The following is a 25473-nucleotide window of genomic DNA, read 5'->3' as shown; positions in this document are numbered from 1 at the left end:
TGCCCAGGATGAAATTGTCCATAAATGTAAATGTTGAAATCAAGATACTGATTCAAATATTTGCGCTATCTGCCATTCTGTGTTGTGCCAGCATGTTTTTGAAAGGGGAAAAGGAAATACCAAGACCTTATTTCTTACGTTAATAAATTTCATTCAATATCCATAATGTTCAAATTTTCTTCACAAGGAATTGCTCATCATCGCTGGACAGCAGAAGGAATAATGAAGGAGGCCAGAGGGAAACAAAGGAGATCCTATATGACGAGGCTTCATGGTGCTGTGAAAGTTCTCAGAATGGAGAGGATCAGTAGTCACTTGGGAGGGTTGAAATGGTGCTCCAGAGGAAGGAGCAGAGAGAAGAGTCTAGAAGAATCTAGAGAAGAGTCTAGAAGGCTCTGTTGTTGGGACTTAAATGGAAATCAGAGAAGTTAGGGTTAGATCAGCTTGGAGCAGCATTTGACCCCATCAGGGTGGTAGCTCATGACTCTACTTGGTTTTGCCCACAAGAAGGTTCTCTTTGAGTTTGGGTATGAAGGAAACCTACAAGTTTGGACAGCCAAGGCAACATGAAAGGTAAGAGTAGAAATGCTGTCGAAAAATGGGGGCCACGCAACCCAACTTGGAGTAGGCTGGTCTGCACAGTTAGCCTCTCCTCTCCATTTATGAAGTGGTTGGGGACTAAGTGAAGTACTAACTCACTGCGAAGGACCGAGGAAGTGAAAGCAGGGCCTGTCTCTACTGAAGCAGAATTTGCGCTGATGGACTGATGGGCAGGCAGCTGGGGGAAGCAATTTGTTGGTTGAAGTGCAGGAACCAGAGTGTTGTGGGTGGAGGGAAAAGAATTCATTGTCTAGAAGAAGAGTGCAAATTAGAGAACAATTCACTCATGCTGCAAACTGGAGGAGGGAATGAACAAGGAGAGGGAAGAGAGGGCATAAGTGAGGTTTGGAGGTTTCCCAAGGAGGGCGACGAAGGGTGTAGGTAGAGAAATTCTCACGGGTACTTTGGCTGAACCAGGGGCCTCTTATGTGTGCTGAGCAGGGAGGGGTTGGTTAGTCCCTGCCAAGCCACTTGTTCCTCACCCCAGCAGGTCCTGCGATGGAACTCCTCACCTGTGGGCAGGTTATCAGTAAAACACCTGACCACACTGTGGCATTAGTTGCTCTCCTGGCAGTGCCTAAGCCACGAGAAGAAGGAGCAAACTCCCCTCCTCACCCAGGTGGTTCTCTGGCCCTTTCCCCAGAGATTCTGTGCATCCAGGGTGGAGTCCAAGTCATTTTGAATCAGCCAGATTGAGAAGCACTCCTCCAGAGGATTCAGTGAAACCTAGATCACCTCCCTCTGTACTGCTCCTCCTCTCCTCGCTCATGCTGTCCGGAAAGCACAAAAGACACATTGACATTAACTTGCCGGTTGATGAGTGAATGGATAACTTGCTTTTTATTTTGAGATGCCTTCAGGGTTTAGTTGGATGCAGTATCCTTTGCCTATTCCTGTCTCTGGTTTGGCAGTTTATAAGTACAAATACTCCTTTCCTGTGACTCCTCCCAGTTCCCCAAGACTTGAGGACAAATTGTTCTGTTCTGCCACCTACTGGTCATCTACTGGCAAAGGATATCCGTTTTTTTGGATTGAAACCAGAGACCCTTTTGAGACAAGGTCTTGCTAAGTTACTTAGGGCCTCACTAAGTTGCTGAGGCTGGCTTTGAGGGTGCAATCCTCCTGCCTCAGCCACCTGAGCCGCTGGGATTACAGGCAAGCCATGTGTAAAACAGGATTTCACACATGATTTTTCAATAGTGCATAGAAATTCTCTTTTCTAACAGGGCCATGTGCTCCAAGTTAGACCTTAACACTGCATATGCAAAGTTGAGAGGAGTAGTTTACTTTTCTCTGAGCTTTTTTTCCAGTCCAGGTACATTCAATAACAACAATACATTTTAAGAGGTCACTTTTCTGCGTTAATCTCAGAAAGAATGTTTTTATATGCTGCGTGTCCATTTTAGGGACAAATGATTCTGGTAATTCAAGGTACTGGTGAGGCTAGATTGGGGTTCAACCTGCACACTGTTGGAGAGGTGTGATCTTGGAAAATTTCTTAGTCTCTTAAGCTCTATTTGTTTTTAGGGTAGTTGCAGCCAGATATCATTGTTATTATTTTTAACTGTGTTTGGCCTCGGGTCCTAGCTCTGACAATTTCTAAAAATGTTATGGAGTAGCTGCCAGGTGCTGGGCACATAGTGGTGAACTGTTTAGGTGTGATTCTCGATGCCAGGGAGCATTTAGCAACATGGAGCAACAGATGACCTCACAGAAGCTGTTCCCTCACCTGTCAGACGAACATGGTGCCTGGCACATCTCTGAGAGCTCCTTCAGTCCCACATTTCTGTAACTTAAAACAAATATTAAAGTGCATGGCTTAGTTTTCCTAGTGACTGTGAGAGGCAGTGTATGTTATGTCCTTCCAAATGGTACCAGGTGTTCAGACTGACACCAGCAGACCCTCATAGGGTTGTGTCTGGGGTTTCTGAGAAAGTGGATTTTAGGGTCTGCATTTGATGTACTTTGAAACATTGTACTTATTAGAATTTAAAAAAGGGCCGATGTCTTCATTTTCAGTTTTGAACACTACTGCCTGGAATAGAAAGTAGCATTTAACTTGGCAACTCTATTGATAAACAAAAAGTAACCTTTCTCAAAGATTAGTGGTTCTTCTTCAGGGGATTTTTGGTGGTAGTGGGGAGTGGTGGGGATTGAACCCAGAGGTGCTCTACCTTTGAGCTACATCCTCCAGACATTTTTACTTTTGTTTTGAGATGGGTTCCCCTGTATTGCCCAGACTGACCTTGAACTTGCTTTCCTCTTATAAATTATGGGTTTGCGCCATCACACCTGGCAGATTCATGGTTCTTAAATGGGGAGGAGGGAGGTACCTTAGACAGACCATGAAGACTCTTCAAAATATAAGTGCCCAACAACAAGAACACAGACAAAACGCCAAACTAATCTATCTATGACCTACTGAATAAGAATCTACTATGAAGGTGACTGATGGTGTTCAGCTACGGTTAAGAATCAAAGTACCCACACAGTGTGAGGTGGACCTGTCTCATCCTGTGTCTAGGCTCTGAGTAGTGGCCAGCCATCGCAAGGGGGCCTTCCAGTACCCTAGGCACTGTGCTCACCTCTGGATCCCAGTCACCCTCCAGCATATAACTGATCACCTGTTTGTCTGCACCCCTCACTTACCTTTATTAGGCTACTGTTAAAACATTAGACTGGACTGTTAATTTCATAAAGACTCTATCCAATAGATGTAAATCAGATTTTGATCTCGCCTCAGAGTTCATTATAATCTTTTTTTTTTTTTTTTGTAGTGGATGTCTTGTCTGAAAATAGCCAAGTATATGCATACATGTTAATTAAGTGACAATTGATTCTTACTTAATGTCACTTTTGTTAGTGATATCTGACCTGATCTTCAATACATGCTCCAATATTGGTTATAATTTCTTGTGTGCTGACTAAGCAGTATTGTACTGTTATCAACTAAAGGTTATTTGATATCTTTAACTTTTTTTCCCCCTTTATTTTGAATGAGAAAAACATACTTTTAAGTGTGTTCTTATAACCAGGAATAGTGTTATAGAGCTGTACAGTGACTGGCAATTTTCTTCTGTGATTATTGAAAAAATTATTAGTAAAGCAAACTTGAGCAAATGTTTAGACACATTGTGTGTGTGTGTATGTAATTTGACTAAATTTTCTTTTTTTAAAGCTATTTTAAATAAGTGACATTACACCTGAGGTAAGGTAGCTACATCTGTGCTATTTTTGTAGTAATTTCTTTTATTTGCCTGGATTTCACACTTTTAATTGCCTCACAACATTGTGGGAAGAAAAATGTGTCCAACAACTAGGCAAAATGATAAAAATACAGTTGAGACTTTTGGTTTTATGTTGAGAATTGGGTGCTCCAGGTGGGGAACCCTCCCTCCATATGGGAGTCTCACTGTCCCTTCCAGACCCCCCACCCCAAATGTATCAAATGTAGTTGTAATCACCTGCCTCTGGCTAGACCAGTCATCATCTAGATGTGTCCACTAGTCACGTCTATTTCACGGACTGTGAGGTCACCTGCCACCTCAGTCCCTGGTATCTGCCATGCAGGGTTTGGGCATAGGCAAGAGGACCCAGGGTGGTACAGTCAAATGTCTATGGGACCTTGCTCATTTGGGTGCCTTCTGAGACAGCACTGTCACAGCTCTTAATGTCTTCTGGAGGTGCCTGTGGCCTTGGCGGGGAGGAGGGAAAGTCAAAAGCTACTGCCTTCCTTCCTTTGTCCTGCCAATCTCTGCCCTCCTCTCTGCCATCAGTGGGAAGTGCCTGGCGTTCACTTGTAGAAGTACTTCATCCTCTTTAAGGTTCATTTGGGGAGCTTGAGTAGTGTATTATGATAATGGAAGTTCTCTTGATGTAACTATCCAGTTTTGACCCTGGGGAAACAGGTATTTCAACCCCAAATTTCTGAGCGTCTTAAGTGCTCTTTAAATCTTTCGTTTTTCTAAGTTTCTCCTTACGAAACAAGTTGATTGAAGTCTCTGACAAATGTGATTTCACAGGGACAACTAAAGTAGTCACTTTCGAATAGGATTCCCCTTCTCTAAAGAGCTTTTTATTTGGAGATTTTGAAAACTGTTGGGAGAGTCGGCAGTGCAGGTGGCTGCAAAAATTGTTAAGGCGAAGAGAAAAACATAAAGCTGTCTTTTTGTTCTACCAAGTTGTTTATGCAGAGGAAGATGGCTTCCTCCACCTTCCCTGGTGCTTTGTCTGGGCTACAATTCAGTTGATGAAAGACAGATTAATAGGAGAAAACTTATATTCAATTATCTACATACAAGAATTCCACAAATAGGAAGGTCAGACGGTTGAAACTTACACGGCATCTGAGCTACCGAAAGCAGTAGGGGCTTGGGGCTTTTGAAGGGGATGATGACACAAATTATGGGGTGTAGGGAGGAGATGTACAGTGAATCAGGTTGTCTTGTGCAGATAAAGTCTCTTAGGTAATAAGCTGTCTGCAGCAGCCCTCATCCTGATTCACGTACCAAGAATGTAGATTTCCTCTATAGATACAGACCTCTGAGTCAGCAATGTCTCAGAACACCCATCTCAAAATATGCCCCAGAAGTATATTTTAGGGTCTCACATTCTAGTCTCCCACAGTCATACTTTGGAGTGGCTATCCTGAGCCCCAATGTTCCTATGATCCCCAGAAATCTAAATTTGTTACATTTTTAAAGAAAATGCTCTTCTGCAACCTGCACAATTTTATTAGACACAATATGTGGGAGAGACAGAAAAGGCCATGTCCTTCAGCAAATTTTTAAAATATATCCAACTCCGAAGTGTTCCTTTAGCCAAACAAGGGTGTGGGGAAAGGATCAGGTATATTGGTTTATGAGGGGTGTCAAGTTCGTAGCTCCCTTAGTTGCAGAGTGAGTGGAAAGTTTTAAATATCATTTTATAAAAATAACTTTAAAAATCACTTGGGTGGAATAATTTCATCGATGAAATGCAAACATAGCACAGTACTATGTCTTGTTGATGAACACACAGGCATGTAGAAAAAGTGGAAAAATAGGTCTGGGAATGAAGCACAACGAATTTAGAAACCTGGTTTCTCCAGGGCAATGGGGAAAGTAGGGGTATTTTTTATCCGTAACATATTATATTTTAAAAACTGAAGCAAAAAAAAAAAAAAAAGACCCCAAGCAAACAAATGAACATGGCAAACTGTTAATTATTAAGTCAAAATTTATAGTGACTGTTTAGCATACTAATTGTAGAAAAAAATATAAAAGTTTAAAATGTAAAACTCTTAAAATTAACCATTATGCTATATCTTGCATATCATCCTAGCATTTTGGGTGGGGGGTATACTAGTCTTTTTTTTTTTGGTAGTCCAGCAGTTTACTAGCCACATCTCCAGCTCCTTTTATTTTGAAACAGGGTCTTGCTAAATTGCTTAGGACCTTGCTAAGTTGTTGAGGCTGGCCTCAAACTTGTAATCCTCTTGCCTCAGCCTCTTGAGTTACTGGGATTACAGGCGTGCACCACTGCACCAGCCATTCTTCTCTATTTTTTTAAATTCATTTAGTACTAAGTCTATACTTGTAATGTTTGTGCATTTTCAGTGAAAATTGTAAGTAAAGACTTCAACTCTGCATATTTACTTGAATTGTAATTTAACAGTTTGAAACTAGTGATTTTCAGACTTTACCATAACAAAGATTCCTCTTGGAAGCTTAAGTCCCAGGCTCCTTTATAGAGGTATGTACTAAATAGGATCCAGAATATGGATTTTAATAACCTTTCTGGCCTTCCCCCTCCACCGTCCCAGGTGATTTGACTCAGGTGTTCTGAATAAGACCTTAACTTTTTATTTGGCTTCATGTAAGTTCAGGATAAGAGTGTGTATGCGCATTTTTTTTTTTTTTGTGACACTGAGGGATTTTTGTTGTTACAAGTGTTTTAAATAAGTTACATTAATACAGAGACATAGCAGTATGGTTAATTTAAAATGGCATAAAACCCATGTCTATTTGATTACTATCACACTTTTTCAGAGAAGGTTGCATGTGACTTTTGGAGCATAATTTCAGCACTGTTCATGAATGGATCTTTGAAAAACAGGAACATTTGTGGTTTCTTTAGTAGTTCTGACTCTACCCGTAGCAGGATGGCAGCAAGGATCTGTCTAGAGTAGTGTGACTAGAGGTAAGTTAGTCATTGTGTTTATTTGCTGACTGGTTTCAGGATTTTCTGTTTTCTTTGGCCAACATTTAAAAAAAAATTTTTTTTAAATTCTCATCTGTTTTCACTTGGTTATTCCTCTAGGGTAAAAAGGCTTTGGGGAATTGATGAAGTATAATAATCTGAAGTAACTGAAGGTTACATCCATCTATATAACATTCTGAATAATTAAAAAATTACTCTTCAAGTTAGGACCACTTTGACTAAAAAAAGTACCAGTTTTCATTATATTCATGACCTACCTCACACAAAAATCAGAAAGTATTTTCAAACAACCCAAGTAGGCATTATTGCCTTAAAATTGATTTTAGTGGGACCTTGTTATGGTATGGATATTATGTGTCCTGAAGAGACTCACCTGTGAAGGGCGTGGTCCCCAGTGGGGCACTGTTTAGATGTGGGGATTTGGGATGTGACTGGGTCATGGGGGGCTCTGACTTCAACAGCGGGTTAATCCATTGGTAGCTAACTGGACTACTGGGAGATGGGGCATGATTAGAGGAAGTAGGTCCCTGGGGGTGTTCCCCAAGGGTATTTCTTGTCCCCAGCCTCTTCCTCTTGCTCTGCTTCCTGGTGGCCAAGAAGGAGCAGCTTTCTCTGCTACACCCTTCTGCCATGATCTTCTGCCTTGCCTCAGGCCAGAGCAATGGAGCAGCCCACCGTGGCCCGAAACCTTTGAAAACATGAGCCAAAATATCTCTTTCCTCTTTGGTTTATATCAGATATTTTGTCACAGCACTGGGACCCTGGCTAACACAAACCTCAAGGTAGAAACTTCAAAAGTTCCTTTCTTTTATGATTGTTGTAATTTTCTTGTTCAACGCATGCTTGTAGAACAGAAACAACTCAAAGGAAGGGCTCAGATCACACTGTAAGTCACCAGTCTAGTGTCAGCTACTCAGTTAGAACACTTGGCATATATACTCCAGATTCTTATTAGAGTTTTTCTGTCAAAAGTCTCCATAAATGTCATTGTTGGTAATTATTGTTATTTCAAGTACTTCCTATTGGACTATGTTTTCCCAATTTGTGCTTTTACAAATGGCACAAAATAAATAGCTAAAAGGAAATTAGGAATTTTGAAATGTATAAGAATGCAAAATCAAAAAATCTAGAACTCTTACAAAAAAAGAGAACAGAGATGCTAAAAAATATAACAGATTGAAAACTTCCCTTGGTATATCCTTGCATTCTCTGTACCTGCTGTGAAAACCCCCCTCCAACTTGGTAGCTTTAAACAATGAAAATTTATTCTCCTGAGTTCTGGAGGCCAGAAGGCTGCACTCTCTCTGGAGGCTCCAGGGAGCTCCCGTTCCTCACTGCTTCTAGCTTTTCTGTCAGATCACTTCAGTCTTGTCCTCTGTGCTCATACTGCCTCTTCCTTCCTCTTCTCTCTGAAATCTCCCTCTGATTTTTACTTACAAAGGACAGGTGTGATTGCTTTTAAGGCTCACCCAGGAACACGGGACAGTATCCTAATCTCAAGAGTCTCATGCCAATCACAGCTGCATACCTTTTTTTTTTCTACATAAGGTGACATTCATAGGCATCACTCCTCTTACCTATGCTACAAAACTTAGTGATCATGGTGCTCTTAGTTTTCTCCCAATCACTGATTTTACCATAAGCAGCTGACCAAATTCAATGGTATAGTAGAGCTAGAATACACTGACTGCGAGAGCCCTCTCTTGAATTTTCAGCATTTTTGTAGACTGGTTGTAAATTGTTGGTAGTTTGAAATTGGCCATGGTGGGAGTCTTTATACCACGGAAACTGGCAAATACTAGAAATCTGGGTTTCCTGTGAACCCCTGCCACACTTGAGAGAGGGTTTACCAACCACTGGTCAGGCACATCCCCTACCCCTGACCACTGGAAACTTAGCTCAGAGAGTGTTTTTCATCCTGAAGAACCCACTCAGACCCCTGGAGGCTTGACTCAAGGCCCTGCTTGTTTCCTGTGTGTGTGTGTTTGTGTGTGTGTGTGTGATGTTGTGTTTTGTTAAAAGTAGCTATGGGCTTTATCTGTCTCCTACAGTAATGTTAAATTCCTCTGGGGTAGGGCCTTATCTTTTGTGCTATATGCTCAGCCTGCCTGGCTGATTTCCTAGCGGGGATCAATACGCATTTGAACTGATCCCTCTCTGGGCTCTTTCCATGTCTGGAGGTGACTCACAGAGTGATGTAGACTGATGCCTAAGGGTTGAATAAACTTGTACATATATATTTGGTTTCTCTTTCTTTCCTTGAAGATATACTAGAATTTGGGTTCTGAGTGACACTGATTAAAGAATTTTGAGTTCTTTATTCTCAATTCTGATAACAGGTATGTTAGAAGTAAGATTTTTATCTGGTTCATTGGAATCACTGCTGGTATCAGCAGGATTAAATACGAGTCTCTGACATGTAGTGAAGTATAGTAGAGGTTTGCCGAATTGATAAAATACCTGTTAAAAAACCAGATATGTTCTGGGTGCTCTGTAGAGCAAAAGTGAATATAGTTTTAAAGATAAAGCTAAATAGGGAAGGCATTTTTGTTTTATTCCCTCCTACACACACATACACACAGTCTGAGGGATTGAAACTTATGGCCTGTGCATGCCTGCAAAGCAAGCAGCTCTACCACTAAGCCACATCCTCTTGAGCTAAATAGAATAAACTTTTTGGGAATCACTTAAGGTTGACTGAAGCTTCTCTGCCTTAAACATCTACTAGGAGAAACTGATACAGCTACAGAATAACTAAAGTCATCTGGTGGAACCAGGGAGCTCCCAGCCTATCTGCAGTTTTACCAAGACGAGTGCAGGCTTTGGCTCACATTAGACTGTCCCAGGTTCTGGGTTGGATCATTGGGTTCTGGAGTTTTGGTGCATGGATGATCTAAGAAACTAAGATGTCCTGTTAAATTAAGAAAGATGCATAGAACCTATAAGTTAATAACCCTTCTCAAAGTGAAGCAGTCTAACTCTATGAATAATGAAATTTTATTATTAATCCTATAATTCAGGTTATGTTCTTGTGGCCAGCTTAATTTTTACTTTTGCTTTTGTGGATAAAGAAATGATCACTATAAAGATCTACTTCTCTCCTTGCCTTGAACCATAAGATCAAAGGGAAAAGGAACCATGGAAATGAAGGGATGGGTTCCATTTAACAGCCAACACCTGTTAAATGCTGGCAGTGAGTGAGGTACTGCAGGGAGCTGACAGCCCGGCTCCAGCCCTCGGGGGCATTGGAGTCTAGTGCTGTGCCAACTCAAAGGTGGTCCCCTGTACTGTATCACCTGGGTGCTTTTTGGAGTTCAGAATTTTAGGCCCTTCCCCAGGTCTGAATCAGACTCTGTATTTTAATAAGATCTCTTGTGATTTGTGAACTCATTAAGGTTTGCAAAGAAACCTGGATGAGAAGATAGAAAAAATTGGGAGTACAATGATCACTGGAGAGGCCATGGGAAGGATATCAGGAACAATGGAAATCATGATTTTAAAAAATTTATTTATTGGGAGTTTTATTTTGATCTCAGAACAAGCTTGTCCTTGGTTGTCTCATTAGAAAAATGTGACAGTGGATGCTTAGTTTTAGAAGACCTTGTCATCTGAACCTTTTGGTTCCTGGATGTTTTCTTGGTCAAGCTTGGAACAGTGTGCCTTCGTGGCTGTCAACTGCTCACCAAGACTCTGACAGTCCCATTGTCTTCAGCTGCAGCTCCTGCACTAGTGACAGCCATTATCCCTGGCAGTGTGCTCTGCCTCAGGGGATCAAGGGTAGTAATGTGCTGCCATTTTGCTCCTGTACCAAGGGATCCCATGGGAACAGTACGGCTCGGGCTCAGAATGTCACTTCTGTGCAGAGGCCTTTCATGAAAGCACTGAAAGGTGGGTTTACACACGAACATCAGTCTCTCCATCTAAGAGCACAACGCTTGTAATTCTATGGAAAGGGATGATGGCTTCTAGAGCCAGGCATTAATGAACAGGCAGAGCTTTTCTTCCTTTCAGACACTGATGTGGTGGTTGGTGAGGACAACCTAAAAATAGGACCAGTCGTGAAAAGAATAACGTGTGTTTTCTTCCAAGACCTCTTTCTGGAGCTCAGTTGTTTAATTGGGCAGGACAGTGGGGAGAGGATGGGAGATGGGTAAAGTAAGTTGGAGATGGTGTACTGGGGAGAGTTTGTTAGGATTCTGATGGTAATTTGGTTTTTTTTTTTTTTTTTTAATAAATATCTGGCTCAAGCTATTTACTTTTAGATACTGAGATAAGCTTTTATTATTAGTGCTTACAAATTATCTCATTTACATCAACTCTTAAATTATTCACAGGAGATGACAGTCGGAAAACCTACCTATTGGACCCTGTGCTAGAGGCTAAAGGTCCCTGAGGGTTGTCTGGCAGATTCAGTGGTAATCTGATAAGGCCCACACTTCACTGCTCCCCCCCCACCCCATCAGGGCTGTTTAGAACATGACAGTGTTAAGTGACTCTCACTGCTGCCTTCTATGTTTCCCCTACCTTGTCTCTGTTCATAAGCCTTCTGGTTGTACACTCCATTCCCAGCCAGACTCACGCACGCCACCAACTCTAATAACCCAGCACTGTACCCCATTGAGTTCCAGCATCAGGGCTCTGCTAGGCTCCTCCCTTCTAGGTTAGACAGGGCAGACAAGGCGCACATAGAATTTAAAAGTCACTGCTCATTTGAGGCCTTTGAGGGCACAAACTGATGGTACTTGAAATGAGTTCCTGCTCTTGGCTGGCATTTTACACAGATGGCAACTAGAGCAATTACATGCCTGATCGGTGGAGGGGTTTTTCTGATCCCATACCCTCTCATGTCTAACAATTTTTATTAAATCAAAAACTTTCATTAGAGCCAAATGCTTTTTTAAAGGATGCTGGTATGCATTGAAACACGAATTATTGTGTCTTTTGGCAAGGCCTTCCCAAACTTATCCACTATATATATCCGTTTGACTCTTGGTAAAAACTCAAATCTTTCCAAATTGATGCAGGAAGATGATTCTAGAATTTTCCCTTGTAATATATTCTGGTAACTCCCAGTTTTTCTAGAGACTTTTTCTTGAATGAATTACTTCAATTATTCCTGGAATAATATAATTTCTCATGATGGGAAGGTAACTCTCAAATGCTAAGAAGTTAATATGAAAGAGGCAGGCAGTCAATCATCAGGTCTTTCTGGGGTCATTTATCCAGCCACTGGAAGCTTTGGGCTTCCATCACACAAGCGAGGGACAAGGGTACTGAGCAGGCAGCAGCAGCAACAAAGCCCTTCTAAAGCTACACATTTCATTCTTCCAGAATCCTGCAAAACCTACAATTTAAGCAGGTTTGTTTATCTGATTTCTTGGTGCCTGGAGCTGAGCAGTTGAAAATTGGTGGGAGGGAGCGGTTATTGGCACATGTGATGACAGCAGAAGTTGCAGTTTGACAGCCTGACGGTGAGAAAGCCCAACACAGTTGGAACACTCATAAAAATCTGTTCGGCATGTCTGTTTGAAAGGTCTAGGTGGAGTGTGTTCTGCTGTAGATTTTCATGGGGAAAAAATGGTTAAATTAAAATGTGTTGTTACTTTGATGATTACAGCTGAAGTTTTTTGGAAACAAATTATCCCTTAAAAGTAGAGATAGTCTTTGGTAGAATTATTGTGAAGATTAGCATAGTATATGTAAAGTACATGGCACATAGCATCTCTGTGGAGGGCTGTGGTTGCTGCCTTGATAGTTTAGGTAATTACAATGGGTGGTTTATTATAGTGGCTAGGTAAATACAGTGTGAATCGATGTAAAACATTCTCAAGCAGCCCATGTAGGACCTTCTAAGCAAAATGGAATGTTAACTTGAATAGTTAAAATTTAAATATGTCCTCCAAAACTGACTTAAGCCATTACATTCTCTCATGGCTGCTAGCAACTCTGATTTATTTGACTTTCTTTTACATGAGTGAAGATTTAATAATCAAGGCCCAACATAACAGAACCACGGATTAGTCAGTAAGCAAAGGATTGGTTATTGTGCAAATATATCACTAGGTCTTGTGATTCATGAAAACATGGTTTCTGGAAATCTAGAATTTTGTCTAATTTTAGGGATAATTGCTTGTTTTTTTTTCCCCTTCAAATAATTTCAGCTATAATCTTCAAAGTAGTAAATAAATAAATCCAGCTTATTTAGGGAAAATCTTGAGTCTAGTCCTTGAATGGAACAGTTATTATTGGTTCTTAGTTGCTTGGCAGTGAACTTTCTTCTAGTTACTCTCATCAGCCCTTTCCCCTATGTATGCAAGGACTGGGAGGTACCTGAGGATAACTCACTGGCTACCAATCACACCAGTGCCCTTGTGCTTTTGTATGTATACATACCCCTGAGGAGGGCAGCAGCCAACTTTTTTTTCTGGTCTATCAATAACAGCACAGGGTTTAGGCTTAGATATCTCTAAATTAAAAAATATAGCTGCAGGATATGAACAACAGGGAAGAGAGAATGATGTTCGTTGTTGAGGGTGCATGAATCTTTAGAGAGCAGAGGTCCTGTGTCAGGAGGTCCCATTAACCTCTAAAATGGCAACAGCATTGGAGGTATTTATGTACTTTCTGGTGAGTGTTTTTAAAACTTTTTGTATTTTTAGATTCTCAAAAGTGTCCTTCCATGGGACAGAATGCACTGGATGTTTGAACTTTGACATTAGCCACTGGTATTATACATAACTATATCATATCATGGTGGATAAGTAGATATATCATTCCAATTTAAGAGCTGAAGCATGTTCAGAGCACTTGGTGATGGGTAAGTGGTGAAGCGCTGACCCCCGTGGTATCTGATGCAACTTTGTTCCTTTCCCCTTTACTGTCTGCATGGCAGTGGGTATGCACATACTGGGCCTGAGTCTCCCTTTCTATAACTTGAAGGGTTTAAACCAGATGGTCTCTTGAGGTCGCTTTTAGCTTTTAATGGGATCAGTATTGGTGCCACCTGGACTATTTCATCCCTTCACCCTTTGGTTCTGTGTCTGTTTTCTGTTGAGTTCACAGTGTTGTATGAGCTGCCCATCCTAGAAACAATTGGTTTCTGTGATTTCTTCTTCTACAAATGTTCTGTTCCTTGTAAACTTGTAAGCTTTTCTTACAAGCTTGGATTAGATATATGTTACAGAGTTCTGCTGTTATGACATTTAATCAAAGTTTATTTTCCACTGTATTTGTTGGTTTTTAACACATTTGTTTGATGCAAAGAAAAGTTGAAGGCTCTAGTTCTCTAATTGTTGCTTATTCTGATTTATACATTAGAGAAGGGAATGTTGACCCAAGTCTCTATGATGGACAGATTCGGAGACTGTATTATATGGGACTCTAGATATTTTGTATAGAATGCTAGAGGTTAGAGCCTGCAACTAATTACTCTAACATAGCTCTCAGAGGATGATCCTCTGGGATAGGAGGATTATTCAAAGGTAGAGAGGAATAATCCAGCTGGAGGTGTTACCAGTGGGGGAGGCAGAGGTGGTCCTGGACCCCACACTCTTCTTCTGGTAGCAGCAGGGAAGGAAGTGGTGACAGGTACACGTGTGCTGCATTTCACCTTGCTGAAAGCCAGGAGTGAAGGAAGAGTTGCGTCATTTCATTTTCTTGGTTAGTGTATTTCCTTAGGTGATGACAATTCTCAGTCCACCAGGAATGCTGGATTTGTATGTGACTATATACTGTATTAAAACTTTCTGAAAATTGCACTTTCAGAAGTATGATCTGATAATTAATTAGCAAATTCTTTAAAAAAATCATCAGACATCTGCATCCATTTGCATTTCCAAAGCTCTGCCAGAGTTGAGAAGTTTGAGCTGCCTCTGGAGTACTGACTGTGGAGAGGCGGGGCTTTCCGTCTCCAATGAGGTGCCTTCAGTGGCGGGCAAGCCTATCGTCTTCCAGGGGAGCGCTCCCTCTGTAATCCAAGCAATAGCCACGCAGCCCGTTTTATTGTTTGTGGAGTCCTGCGGCTCCGAGCGCTTCACAGACGGGAAGGAGGGCAAGTGGGCGGTTTATGATTCTGCGCTCTGCCGGGACAGGAGAGCTGAGCCCTTTGGTTTTTCGCGAGTAACCTGTGTGCGTGAACTTTGAGCTGGGGGCCTGCTGGACGCTGGATCTTTTTCTCCAGGGTGAGAAGTTACGTCCTTGCGCACCAGACAGCTGGCTCTCTGCCCTTGTGGGTAAAGATGCCTAGGAGAGGCGTAGGATTACAGTTTGGGATGCTAGGGACACACCAAAGTGTCGGAGTGCCTTGGTTCTGTTCTTTACAAAGTCCTGACAAGTGTGCCTGAAATGAACAGCCTGCTTCATTTTAAAAGAAATTGTGCCGATATTTATTTTTTATTTTTATTTTTTTGACTGTGGACATCCCTGACCTAGAACTGAGTACCAGTATGTGGCCAGGGTAAAAAAAATTTTTTTTAAATTTCTTAATCCTTTATTTTTCTTTTTAATCGGTTGTCAGAAGCAGCCTTTTGCATAATTCCATGCCTGACTCTCGACATTGTCTGAATAAGTGGGAAGCAGCAGGCAATTTGGAGGACCTGGGCCAATTTAAAAAAACCAAGCTTTTTGTTTATCTGGCTGTCCTTTGTCTCTAGTCGAGTTTGATGTGAAAGAAGATGAAAAAGGAAGGCTCTTCAGCTTCCTTCAGACTCAAACCAAACTCAGGGTCTCTCTCACGTGCTGTGAGTTGGATAAATTTCTCCTCCTTGTCCAGGCAGACAAAGAGGCTGTTTCGCAGTGATGGAGAGCTGTCGGTCTATGGGCAGCAGGTGGAAGCAGATGACGAAAACTGGACATACAGAACCCAGCTCACAAAAGGTGACTTGATTTTTTTTTTCTTAATTTAAGCATTTAAAAGTTTGTTACGTAGAATTATTTATTTCGATCACTGATTTGCCCCATTGGTAGGTGGGTTTTTTTTTTTTTTTTGTACTGGAATGCAGCATCATTCATTTATTTACATGTCTAAAATGCAGATGCTTCTCCATTAGATTTGCCTTGAGATTGTACCCTTCCAAGAGGATAAAATAGCTATTCTTTGCTCCAATACCCCCCATCCCTTCTCCAGATCCACACCCTCATGTGACTTTTGTGAAGTTCAATGGAAAACCACCACCATCAGGTCGGGAATCTTCTGATCTTACCATCTGGGGTTAGAACATGGAGAAACTGCACTGAGAAAACTTTGGGAATCATTGATAGTTTTTTCTTTCTTTTTTTTCTTCTAAAAAGACTAATGAGTTACATGAATGCATGAATTAGACAGGTGTTGGGATATGACAGGGAGGGGAATAAACATACAGGAACTTACCTTTGATATCTTGGCCCAAAAGAGTTTTTGGATTTCTATCAAGTTCCTTTAAAGACCAAAGTGTTGTTTTCTGTTCTCAGGATTAGCATGCTTTTTCCCCCTCTTCAAAGGTAAGGAAAGATACCAGGTCTGCTGAGAGACAAGGAAACTTTCTGTATTTCTCACCACTCCCCTACTTTGTGTTTAGAATTTCTGAGTTCTTCCTCTTAGCATGTTTGCTATAAGGACTGAATTGTTCAACTCTAAAACTGTTTCTCTATTGGATGCAAAACCTGGTGGGGAAGCACTATTTAAGTATCACAAAGGAGCCCAAGCTAGACAGTCAGAGTGATTGTGTTTCCCCTGTTCATCACATTCTTCCCATGCCAAGAGAAACTTCGGGAGAATCTCTCACAGACCTGTTCTTCCCCCTCTTTGGGGAAACAAAACTGCTGAAATGTGAGAGAATCAACTAAGCTAAATATGTGCTTATGGGTGCAGTAATTACACTGCGCAGACTGAGAATTGAGTGCAGTCTCCTTTGGGTAACGTGTGTTAAACCATTTGTGTTTGTCTATTAAACTGTGGAACAGGAGGGACCAGTTAATACTCTTTGAACATGTCGGTTGTTTATTATGTCAAGAAGGTGGTCAAAAGTTGTCCACTGATACTGAGCTTGAAAACATGGCTTTTTAGTTCAGATGCTGCATAATTGCCTGGTTAGAAGAGACATTTGTGTTTTCTGGCTGGAGCTGTATAGTTTAGTAAGTCAATGAACTTGACTTTTCTAAATCAGGAATAAGCTGTGGTTTGGGGAAATCGTTGGGTTGTAATGTTTGGAGCAAGGGTGGATACAGTAGTGCTGTGGTTGCAGGAGGGTGTAGTTTTGATTCCTTTGGCTTCTGCTGAAGGTTGCTTCTTAGGACTTGTTTTGTTTTAAGTCAGCTGCTGTCAAGTTTCTGTTAAAGATTGTGTACATTCGAGCTAGTACCTTTAGGACTTTCATTATAGAAGGTTCATCTATATTAACATTAAAGGGAAAGAGAATGAATTTACATATGTTAGTTTTAGTTGGAAAATGAAGAAAGTACTGCACACTTGACTTGGAGAAAATAAAGAAGTCATTATAAGAAACAGAGGCAACTTGTAAAATGAAGGGAGGACTTGTTTATGTAACAGTATGAAAGATTGTGCCATTGATCCTTTCATGTAATGGGATATAGTAGCCTCATGAAGATAAATGGAGATATGATACAATGTGTAAATTTATATGGTTCTTAGAAAATGATGAGGTGCAAATAAATATTATTTTTGACATGTGGAGTTATGGGGAATACTTAAAAACCTATCTGTATATCAAAATTCACAATATTATATTCTGTTTTGCATTTCACTTACAAAAGAAAATTGGCCCTCAACTTTGACATATTGTCTCAGGGGCATGTTATAACAGTTGGTCTTTATTCCATATGATTCTTTCTTCTGAAAAAATGTACAAATGACATTTGTTTACACTAGTAGATCAAAAGAGAAAAAGTCTTTAAGAAAAATTATGCAGGTTTGAGTGTTTTTTGTTTTGTTTTGTTTTCTTTTCTTTTTGAGAGCATCAAATACGTTGAAACTCTAGCAGGGATTATTGATTGGTGCTATGAATACCTAATGGCCATATTAGGATTTGGTTTCCAATAAATATGCTTTGAAGACATATTGGTCTGATGGGAATGGAAAGCACATCTTTTATATTGGACTGCCCAGACCACATGCAACCTAATCCACTTTCCTTTTAGTTTTACTCCCCAAACCCCCAACCTTACTTAAATATTCTTTGATTTACAGTTTTCCAAAAATCTGCTGCACATTTCCTTCTCACACATTCAAACACTACCATCAGGCATGGCGAGAAGTGGGGCAGCTGTAGGCTGACAAGTCAGGCCTGCACCTGTGGGTTCTGGATGGCAGAAAGGCTGGTTCTTCAGCTTCCTGGTGATTTCTCCCCCACCTCCAGGAGCTGCTGCAAGGCCTGTCTGCTTGTCTGTTCCCTGCCCATTGTCTGTAAGTGACACCGGTTTGCACAAGGAATCCCACTGAATGAATCCCTGCTATCAGGGTGGATAGACAGTTGTATAAGATACATATTTATTTTATGAAACAGAAAGTCTTCTTATAATGACTTTCCTTAAGATTAGAAGTGACTAATATGCATCTTTCAAATACACTGCTTTTTCTGAATTTAAAAAGTTTCTAGAAGATACATAGTGGTATGTCTATAGCAACTACCAGTAAGTACTTACACTTTTTATTTTGTTACAACTCATAACAAGTTTCAGAACTCTCTTGTGTCAACATTTGTACTCAGAAAGGTAATAATGAATTGGGTAAAATCTTAGTGATGTGATCCCTTACAATAGCAAATGATGTTTTGACACAAATCAAGATTGGGAATCCGTGTCTTAAGTATTATACTAAGTGGATCATGAGCTATTTTATTAGATGCCTGTGAGAAGGGGAGTGTAGTTGTAGGTGAGACAATGTGTATTTTCCATATGGAGCTGTGAGGACATTCATTGGAGTAATAGGAACTGAATACTATGTGCAGAATACAAAGACATCTAGCACATAGGTCCTGAAGTAGAGTTCATATGTAAATGGAGAAGCATAGAAGACATCTAATGGGAAATTAAATAGAGAATGCAGGATAATTGTGAAAAATTTTACCTTGAATGGCTTGGATGAGAAGGTCCAGGTTAAAGTACTTTATTTACTTTCATGTTCTCCTGAATGTTAGCATGAAATTAAACAATATTAACGAGCACTTTTTTTTTTTTACCAGCACTATAGAAGGTTCCTGAGAAAAACTAATGATTAGTAGTATTTATTCTGTGCTTGCCTTTCCTTGCTCACGTATAAAATCAAAAACAGTGGAATAATCATGGGGTATACTGTCACTGAGCAGAGCATGTTTTGTTGTATCCCCAGCTCTCTGTTTAGCTGTGCAGAGGCGTGATTGACGATCTGGAAATTGGCAGGTTGGCAGACAGAGAGGGCAATTGACATGCAAAGCCTTGTTTTAAACAGCATTTTCATTTTCTCCTGGACTGCATCATATGTACTTAATAACATTACCAAATTTGCCTCATTTGAATTTTAGTGCCCTCCCTTCCCAATAATTTCAAAAATGGCCAGAGGTTGGGCTGGGAAAGTAGATTAGTGTCAGAGCCAGTGACTAGTATTTGAAGGTGCTGGGTTTGATCCTGAGCACTGCCCCCCAAGAGGGGGAACCAAGTCCAGAGATGGCCCTTGTAAAGTCAATGAATAATCCATACACCAGATCATTAATTTTTGAGGGTGATAGTTGGCTATATATAAAGTAATTTCACCCCAGTCCCCCCCCCCCATAAAATAGTTGCAGAAGAACAGTATACTTGTGCCTAATTATATTAGTAATGACTTTAGATATTATAATGGAGAAAAATGGCTTTGAAGACCAAAAGCAGCAAGTTCAAGATCCTGTTTCCATGTAAATAGCTATGCTTTATTTTTCAGTAGTGAAATCATTAAAATTATGGGACTTAAGAATAATTTCTTTGTGGAGTTAAGGAAACCTTAGAAACATTGATAAATGTTGTCAAAGTAGCATTCCAAATATGTAAGTAAAACTAAATATTTTTTATTTATTTTTGAGGACCTTTCTGTACATCAGAAAAATAGCTAAATGTAGTTTAACAAAAGAGATATGAACAATACTCTCAGTGCAGCAAATGTAATGTTTTCCTTCTTAATTTCTTCCTGAAGTTGATGTTCTGTGAAAGAGACAAAGAATGAGTGCCACTTAATATTTTATCTGGTCCACTGAAACTGCCCTTGATTGACCTTTGATTATTTGTTCTTTTGAAGTTTCCACTCTGTTGCCACACTGCCTCTTTTTTGTTACAAAAACATCTTTATTTGGTAATTAAATTGTTGAAGTTCTATTGAGATTATGTTTTATTTAATACCCCTCTTTAATTAATTTTAAAAAAGATTGTGAACTTGTTTTGAGAATTAGACACTTAGAAAATTCTAAAAATAGAGTGGTAAAAGAAGTAACTTGTCAGAGCTTGGGTTTGGAGGTAATTTGTGTTCTTTTCTCTTGAAATGTCTTTTCTGAGTTATGAGTTCTTTACAAATAGTGATTTCTAAAATAATTTCAGAAGACCCTGTACATTAACTAGGATTCATAATTCAGTTTTTTTGGTAATTATTATATGTTATGTTTCCATATAATTTCAGTGTTTTTATAGATTTTTGACCATAATATTTTCTATCAAATCAGGGTTCTTTTGAAAGTCCAATATTTCCTATCAAGTACTTCAGTTAACTTTAATCTTATTAATTTTATCTCCTTAAGATCTGTTGTGTTTGTACCCACCTGTTTGGCTGCCTTCACGGTTCTGGTCTTTATCAGCTCTTTTCTGGACTGCTGAATGGTCTTCTTTCTTCTCTTGCTTTTTCTACTATTGTCCCACTTTGATCTATCCTTGAGTCTACCCTGTTCCCAGAGTTTTCTTTCTAAAATACAAATGTAATTGGGTTACTCAATGGGGCTTGTGTTGCCTATAGAATGAAGCTCATATCTCTTCACATGGAGTGAAACCTGTGTGATCTGCCTCTTCCCCCTCCTTTGAAGGTGCATGCAGACTCCGGAGTTTTGACAGCCCAGCACTCTGCATGGTCCATTCCCTCCAGTTCCTGTTCCCTGTGCTGGGATGCTCCAGCCCCCTTCTCTGCCTGTTGACTTCTGTGTTAGTCAACTTTCTATCACTGTGACCAAGAACCTGACATGAACAACTTGAAGGAGAAAGGCGGGGAGGGACCCCTGGGATAAGAAATAGCCTCCCAGTGCATATCCCCAGTGACCTTCCTCCAACCTACACATTTCACCACTTCCCAGTAGTCCATTCAGCTATCAGTGGAGCAATCCGCAGATGAGGTCTGAGCCCTCATGATATAATCACTTCCCCAAACCTGTACCTCTGTACAGTGCTGAATTGGGGATCAGGACCTCAGCACATGGGCCTTTGGGGGACATTCCAGCTCCAGACCATAGGATTTCCTTCTTAACCTTCCAAACACACGTAGCAGCCTGGGAAGTCTCCCCTGATCCTCCAGGGCAGAGCTGCTTTCTCCCTCCTCTGTGTTGTTTCTCTGTCTTCTTCCCTCTGGAACTGCATTTGTCATAGGCTGGGTTGTACTTATTTGTTTACTTGCCCGTGGCTTGATTAGACTGTGAACTCTTTTATGGCAGACAGCCAAACAAATGAATTCATCTTTTTTTGCCCCCAAGGCAAAGTGCTCAGTAAATGGCTGATGAACACGGCAGCACAACTCACCCAGGGCTGTTGATGGTGCTGTTTACACAGGCTGAATGTGGGTTCTAGTAATGCTGTGTGCTTAATATCTGGACATCTTTGAGTGTAGCCAAAGAGAAGATTCACTTTTTAGGAATATAATTTTGGGACAGCCTGCTGTTTACCATTACACCCAAATAACACATGCATCAGCACTCTGCAGAAACTTGGATCATAGCTGTTTTGACCAAATAGTAAGGTTGACTGTAGTGAGTAGATATGAGGTATGGAGTGGAGGATGCCCAGACAGATAAGGAGAGACAGCCTGACAGTATGCTGTGTGTTTTTAGCTGGTTTCCCCATTTTTACCTGTGTGCTGGCACCCTACTCCCATCCCCATCCAGGCCGATCTTAATGCAGCAGCATCTGTGATCCCACTAAGCATCACACATAAGTTGCGTGGTGTGACTTGCCTGCTTGGAACCCTTCAGTGGCCTTCATCCTTGGACTCTTCAGTGACAATGTCTTAATAGTATTGTTTAGGACCTACGCCGTCTGCCTCCCTTGCTCATGCCTCTTGATGTTTCATTTCTGTCACTTGCTAATTGTGTGACCTGGTGTGAGTCACAAAATCTCTTTAAGCTCTAGTTTTCATCTCTGTAAATGGGAGTAATGCCTATTTATCGTTCAGATTGGTAGCAGGTACAATGTACTAAGTCAGGCTATGTTTTTTAGATACTGTGTCAACTTATAAAGTGGATCTGGTTGTATGTACTAGATGAGGACACTGGGTTGGCAATCTCTTCATTACAGTAGACAATTGAGTCAAAATGTATCTTTGATTTTCAGTATAGAAAGAGGTGGTTTTGAAGTACTTGTACAACCCAGGCAACTCCGGAGGAATGTAATCCTCCAGGGAATTCATACTTCATTGTATATGTCAAATCCTGAAATGAATAAAATACTAAACTGAACATCATGTCTAAATCAGCCAGACCACCCATAAATATTAACAATCACTGATATTTAGTGAGTGCTTACTACAGCCAGACACATAGTGATACCTTGAATGAATTGATCTGTTTAATGTGTCTGAATACCATGTGTGTTTGATAAAAATATTAATTGGTTTGATGAGCAAGATAGTTTCAGATCATTTAGAAAGAACTGAAAACTTTCATATGATGAGACAGAGGCCAAGTATAATTCTTCAGAGAGAAATAATATCAAAATACCTAGGGTATTTAGGGTCATGGACTCTATGATTTTTGGTTTGAGGCAAAAATGAGAATGTTTGGGGTGTGCTTCTTACCTCTCCTGAGTTTGAAGCTCTTTGACATCTAGCCTGTGTCTTATCCAGTGTCTGACTCTGCAGGTGGTAAGTATTTGTTGTGTGATTACCTGGTCAAAGCTGCATTGAAGGAGACTGCTCTAGGCCTGGCCCGTAGAGTGGCTTGGAGGTTGAGGGTAGACTCAGGTCATCTAGGGCTGCTGTTGCTGAAAAGAGATAAAGGTCTGGTTGGAGCGATTTCATAGGCACATTAGGAAAGGCAGTCATGAGCCTACAGATTGTTATGTTAGGCTGTCTTTATGAAAGGATGTCACTGGTTTTAATAATTCCTTGTTCCTGTAGCAATAGCCTCTGTGATTTTCAAAGATACAGTTAAACTTGCTTTAGCTTTACGAGATGCAAGTGGCCATTACTTTAGATTTGGTTGGGGGGTGGGTGCTAGGAATTTAATCCAGGGGCAATTTACCACTGAGCTGTATCCTCAGCCCTTTTTATTTTCTATTCTGAGACAGGGTCTCCCTACATTGCTGAGGCTGGAATTTGTGATCCTCCTGCCTCAGCCTTCCATGTTGCAGGGATTACAGGTGTGTGTCACTGTGCACAGATGGATTTTTTATCTTCTTAATTAAAGAGGATATTTTTGGTGATCACTGTCTTAATAAAGGTGATTGGAAAACCTATGCATAATCAACATCCCTACTTTTGTGGACACTAATGTGCCTGGTGTGAGGCTGGAGGAGCCTGAGATAGGTGGCAGGGTGTTTGGGACTAATTCCCCTCCTCCCCAGCCTGCACTCCGCCTCATTTCTGGGCCTTCTGATTGAGGGTCTCAGGACATTCCCTGTCATTTTGTGGCTGACATTTGATGCCTGACTGATTATCATGGATATTAAACCAGCCATTATTTATTCAGTTCTTTACTAAAGCCCATTACTGTGCTGGCCTCCCCCACACTTTGGCCATTTAAACACCATAATAAATGGTGAGCACTTGCCTGACCCAGCAGTTGTGGGAGACCATCTCCCCAGGGGAAGTGGGGTAGATTTGTGAGCTGGGTCTCCTAGCTGCTGCTTCCCTTCTACCACTGCCTAGTGGACTCATTCCTCGAGTTCAGATTTTGGCACATTTCCCATGTGCCACATTATGTTCTGAGAGCTCCTATTGCTCAGCAGACTCAGTATAAAGCAACCTGGAAGGAAAGAAACTCACTGTGGCATGAGCCTTCCCTGGGTTCAAGATCAAAATAGCTGGGATTGTAAGATTACCTGGAGAGACCTGGCCCGCAGGGCTGATCCTCGAGCAGGTACTTGTTAGGGATGGTGAATGAAGAGGGAGGGACTCTACCCTGCCATTTTCATGCTCTCTTATTTTTGAAAAAGACTATGTTGGGAGTGATAATGAATGGATAGTGGAAGAAGGTGGTCATGAACTGGAGGGAATAAGCTAGATAAGGAGAGGAGAGTCTCCCTGTGTCTGTTCTGCTTCTTTGCTAAGAGTGTTTGGAGCCATCTCCTAAATTTCTGAAAGTGCTGCTTGCATGATTAATTGTGCACTTCAAGTATTTTAGGTGTGTTTTTAAGGCACAGCTTAATAAACTTTGTGTACATGGTTGAACAAAGTGTGAAACAAGACTGGAGGCTAATCTCTTCGATGGTTGAACTCATTCTAGTGGCATGAGCTGATTGTCAAGTTTGGGTTCAATGTCTGTTTGTCTTTCTTGAAGGAAAAGTAAAAGTTACAAGCAGCTGAGATTTCGGTGAACTGCATGACTTAATTTTTTTTTTCTTATCATAAACTTTAAAAGAGAAAATGAGAATAAATCTATCTTGCGGTTGGTATTCTCATCTCCGTTCCCTAAGGTTCTCTTTCACTTGGTAATTGGAAACGAAGGCAGAAACAGTGTCTGGTGTTCCTGTATTACATCTTGAAATCAACTGGAATTCTTACCTGAGCACAGGTGTATAGGCGTGGCTTTAGTCCTGATTGGTCAAGGATTCTTTTACAAAGCATTCAAAAGACAATTTGTGAATTTACCTTTGTGGGTGGTTGTGGCTGGTGCTTGGTGTGGTTGCTGGGATTTCCTTGCCTAGGAGTTTTCTATTTACATAATCTTTTTTCTTCCCCCCAACAATAGAAAGTACACAGAGTACATTGACTTCCTGGAAAAATAACTTTGATTTCTACCTTAAAGTGATTTTATTACTGAGTTAGTCAGCACACTCTATTCCTACTATAAAGAGATGATTTAAATGCTTCCCCCCGCCCCCCCTTTTAGCTTTGCAAGCCCAGTTCTTTGCCCTTAAATATGAATGCCTGGATGTTCTTTTGCCTTAAGGGTTCCAGTTTGATTTGATTTATAAGCAGGCCTCAGGTGGCTGGTCTCCTGGGTGTGCTTTGGCTGTTTTATGAAGGGTGGGGGACTCTGTCTTCCTCCATTCCTTTGGATCATCAGACTCTACTTACGTCCCACCCTCTGGGATGTGTTAGTTTGTTCAGTTGGTGTGTGTTCATTCATGTGTCATTGTAACCAGGGAGAGGTGGTGCCACCAACTCGAGAAATCTTGAAAGTCGTGTACAAACTCCAACTCGTAAAATTCAACAAAAGTTCAAGCAGTGATTTTTTTTTTTTTATCTGGTTTCTGAAAAAGTTGAGCTAGTTTTTTTTTTCTACAATAAATTTCATTTCAAATGGAGGGAAGAATCTTCTG

The 25473-nt window shown here is 40.7% G+C and overlaps 1 protein-coding gene and 1 long non-coding RNA gene across 5 annotated transcripts in view; one reads left to right on the top strand and one right to left on the bottom strand.

Annotated features, from left to right (window-relative positions):
* Nhsl1 (NHS like 1) overlaps nucleotides 1–25473 on the top strand; it is a 232675-nt gene that overhangs the window by 91174 nt on the left and 116028 nt on the right. The window contains exon 1 of one of the 4 annotated variants that reach the window (XM_015501681.2): nucleotides 14571–15675. The exons of 2 other annotated variants lie outside the window; for them this stretch is intronic. In XM_015501681.2, the coding sequence (XP_015357167.1) occupies nucleotides 15474–15675 (202 nt within the window). In that variant the 5' untranslated portion in view covers nucleotides 14571–15473. Of the gene's footprint in view, nucleotides 1–14570; nucleotides 15676–25473 lie in introns of those variants that run through there. One more of the 4 variants, XM_015501687.2, reaches the window with a different exon arrangement.
* Nucleotides 15634–22699, bottom strand: LOC125615310. The gene is made up of 3 exons (XR_007345884.1): nucleotides 21158–22699; nucleotides 20556–20695; nucleotides 15634–19947 (listed from the first exon to the last, which is right to left on the bottom strand). It is a non-coding gene; the product is annotated as an uncharacterized LOC125615310 (long non-coding RNA).

Source organism: Marmota marmota, unplaced genomic scaffold (assembly GCF_001458135.2).
Source record: "Marmota marmota marmota unplaced genomic scaffold, marMar, whole genome shotgun sequence".
Classification (NCBI taxonomy): Eukaryota; Metazoa; Chordata; class Mammalia; order Rodentia; family Sciuridae; genus Marmota; species Marmota marmota.
This window is presented reverse-complemented; position numbering and strand designations above follow the sequence as displayed.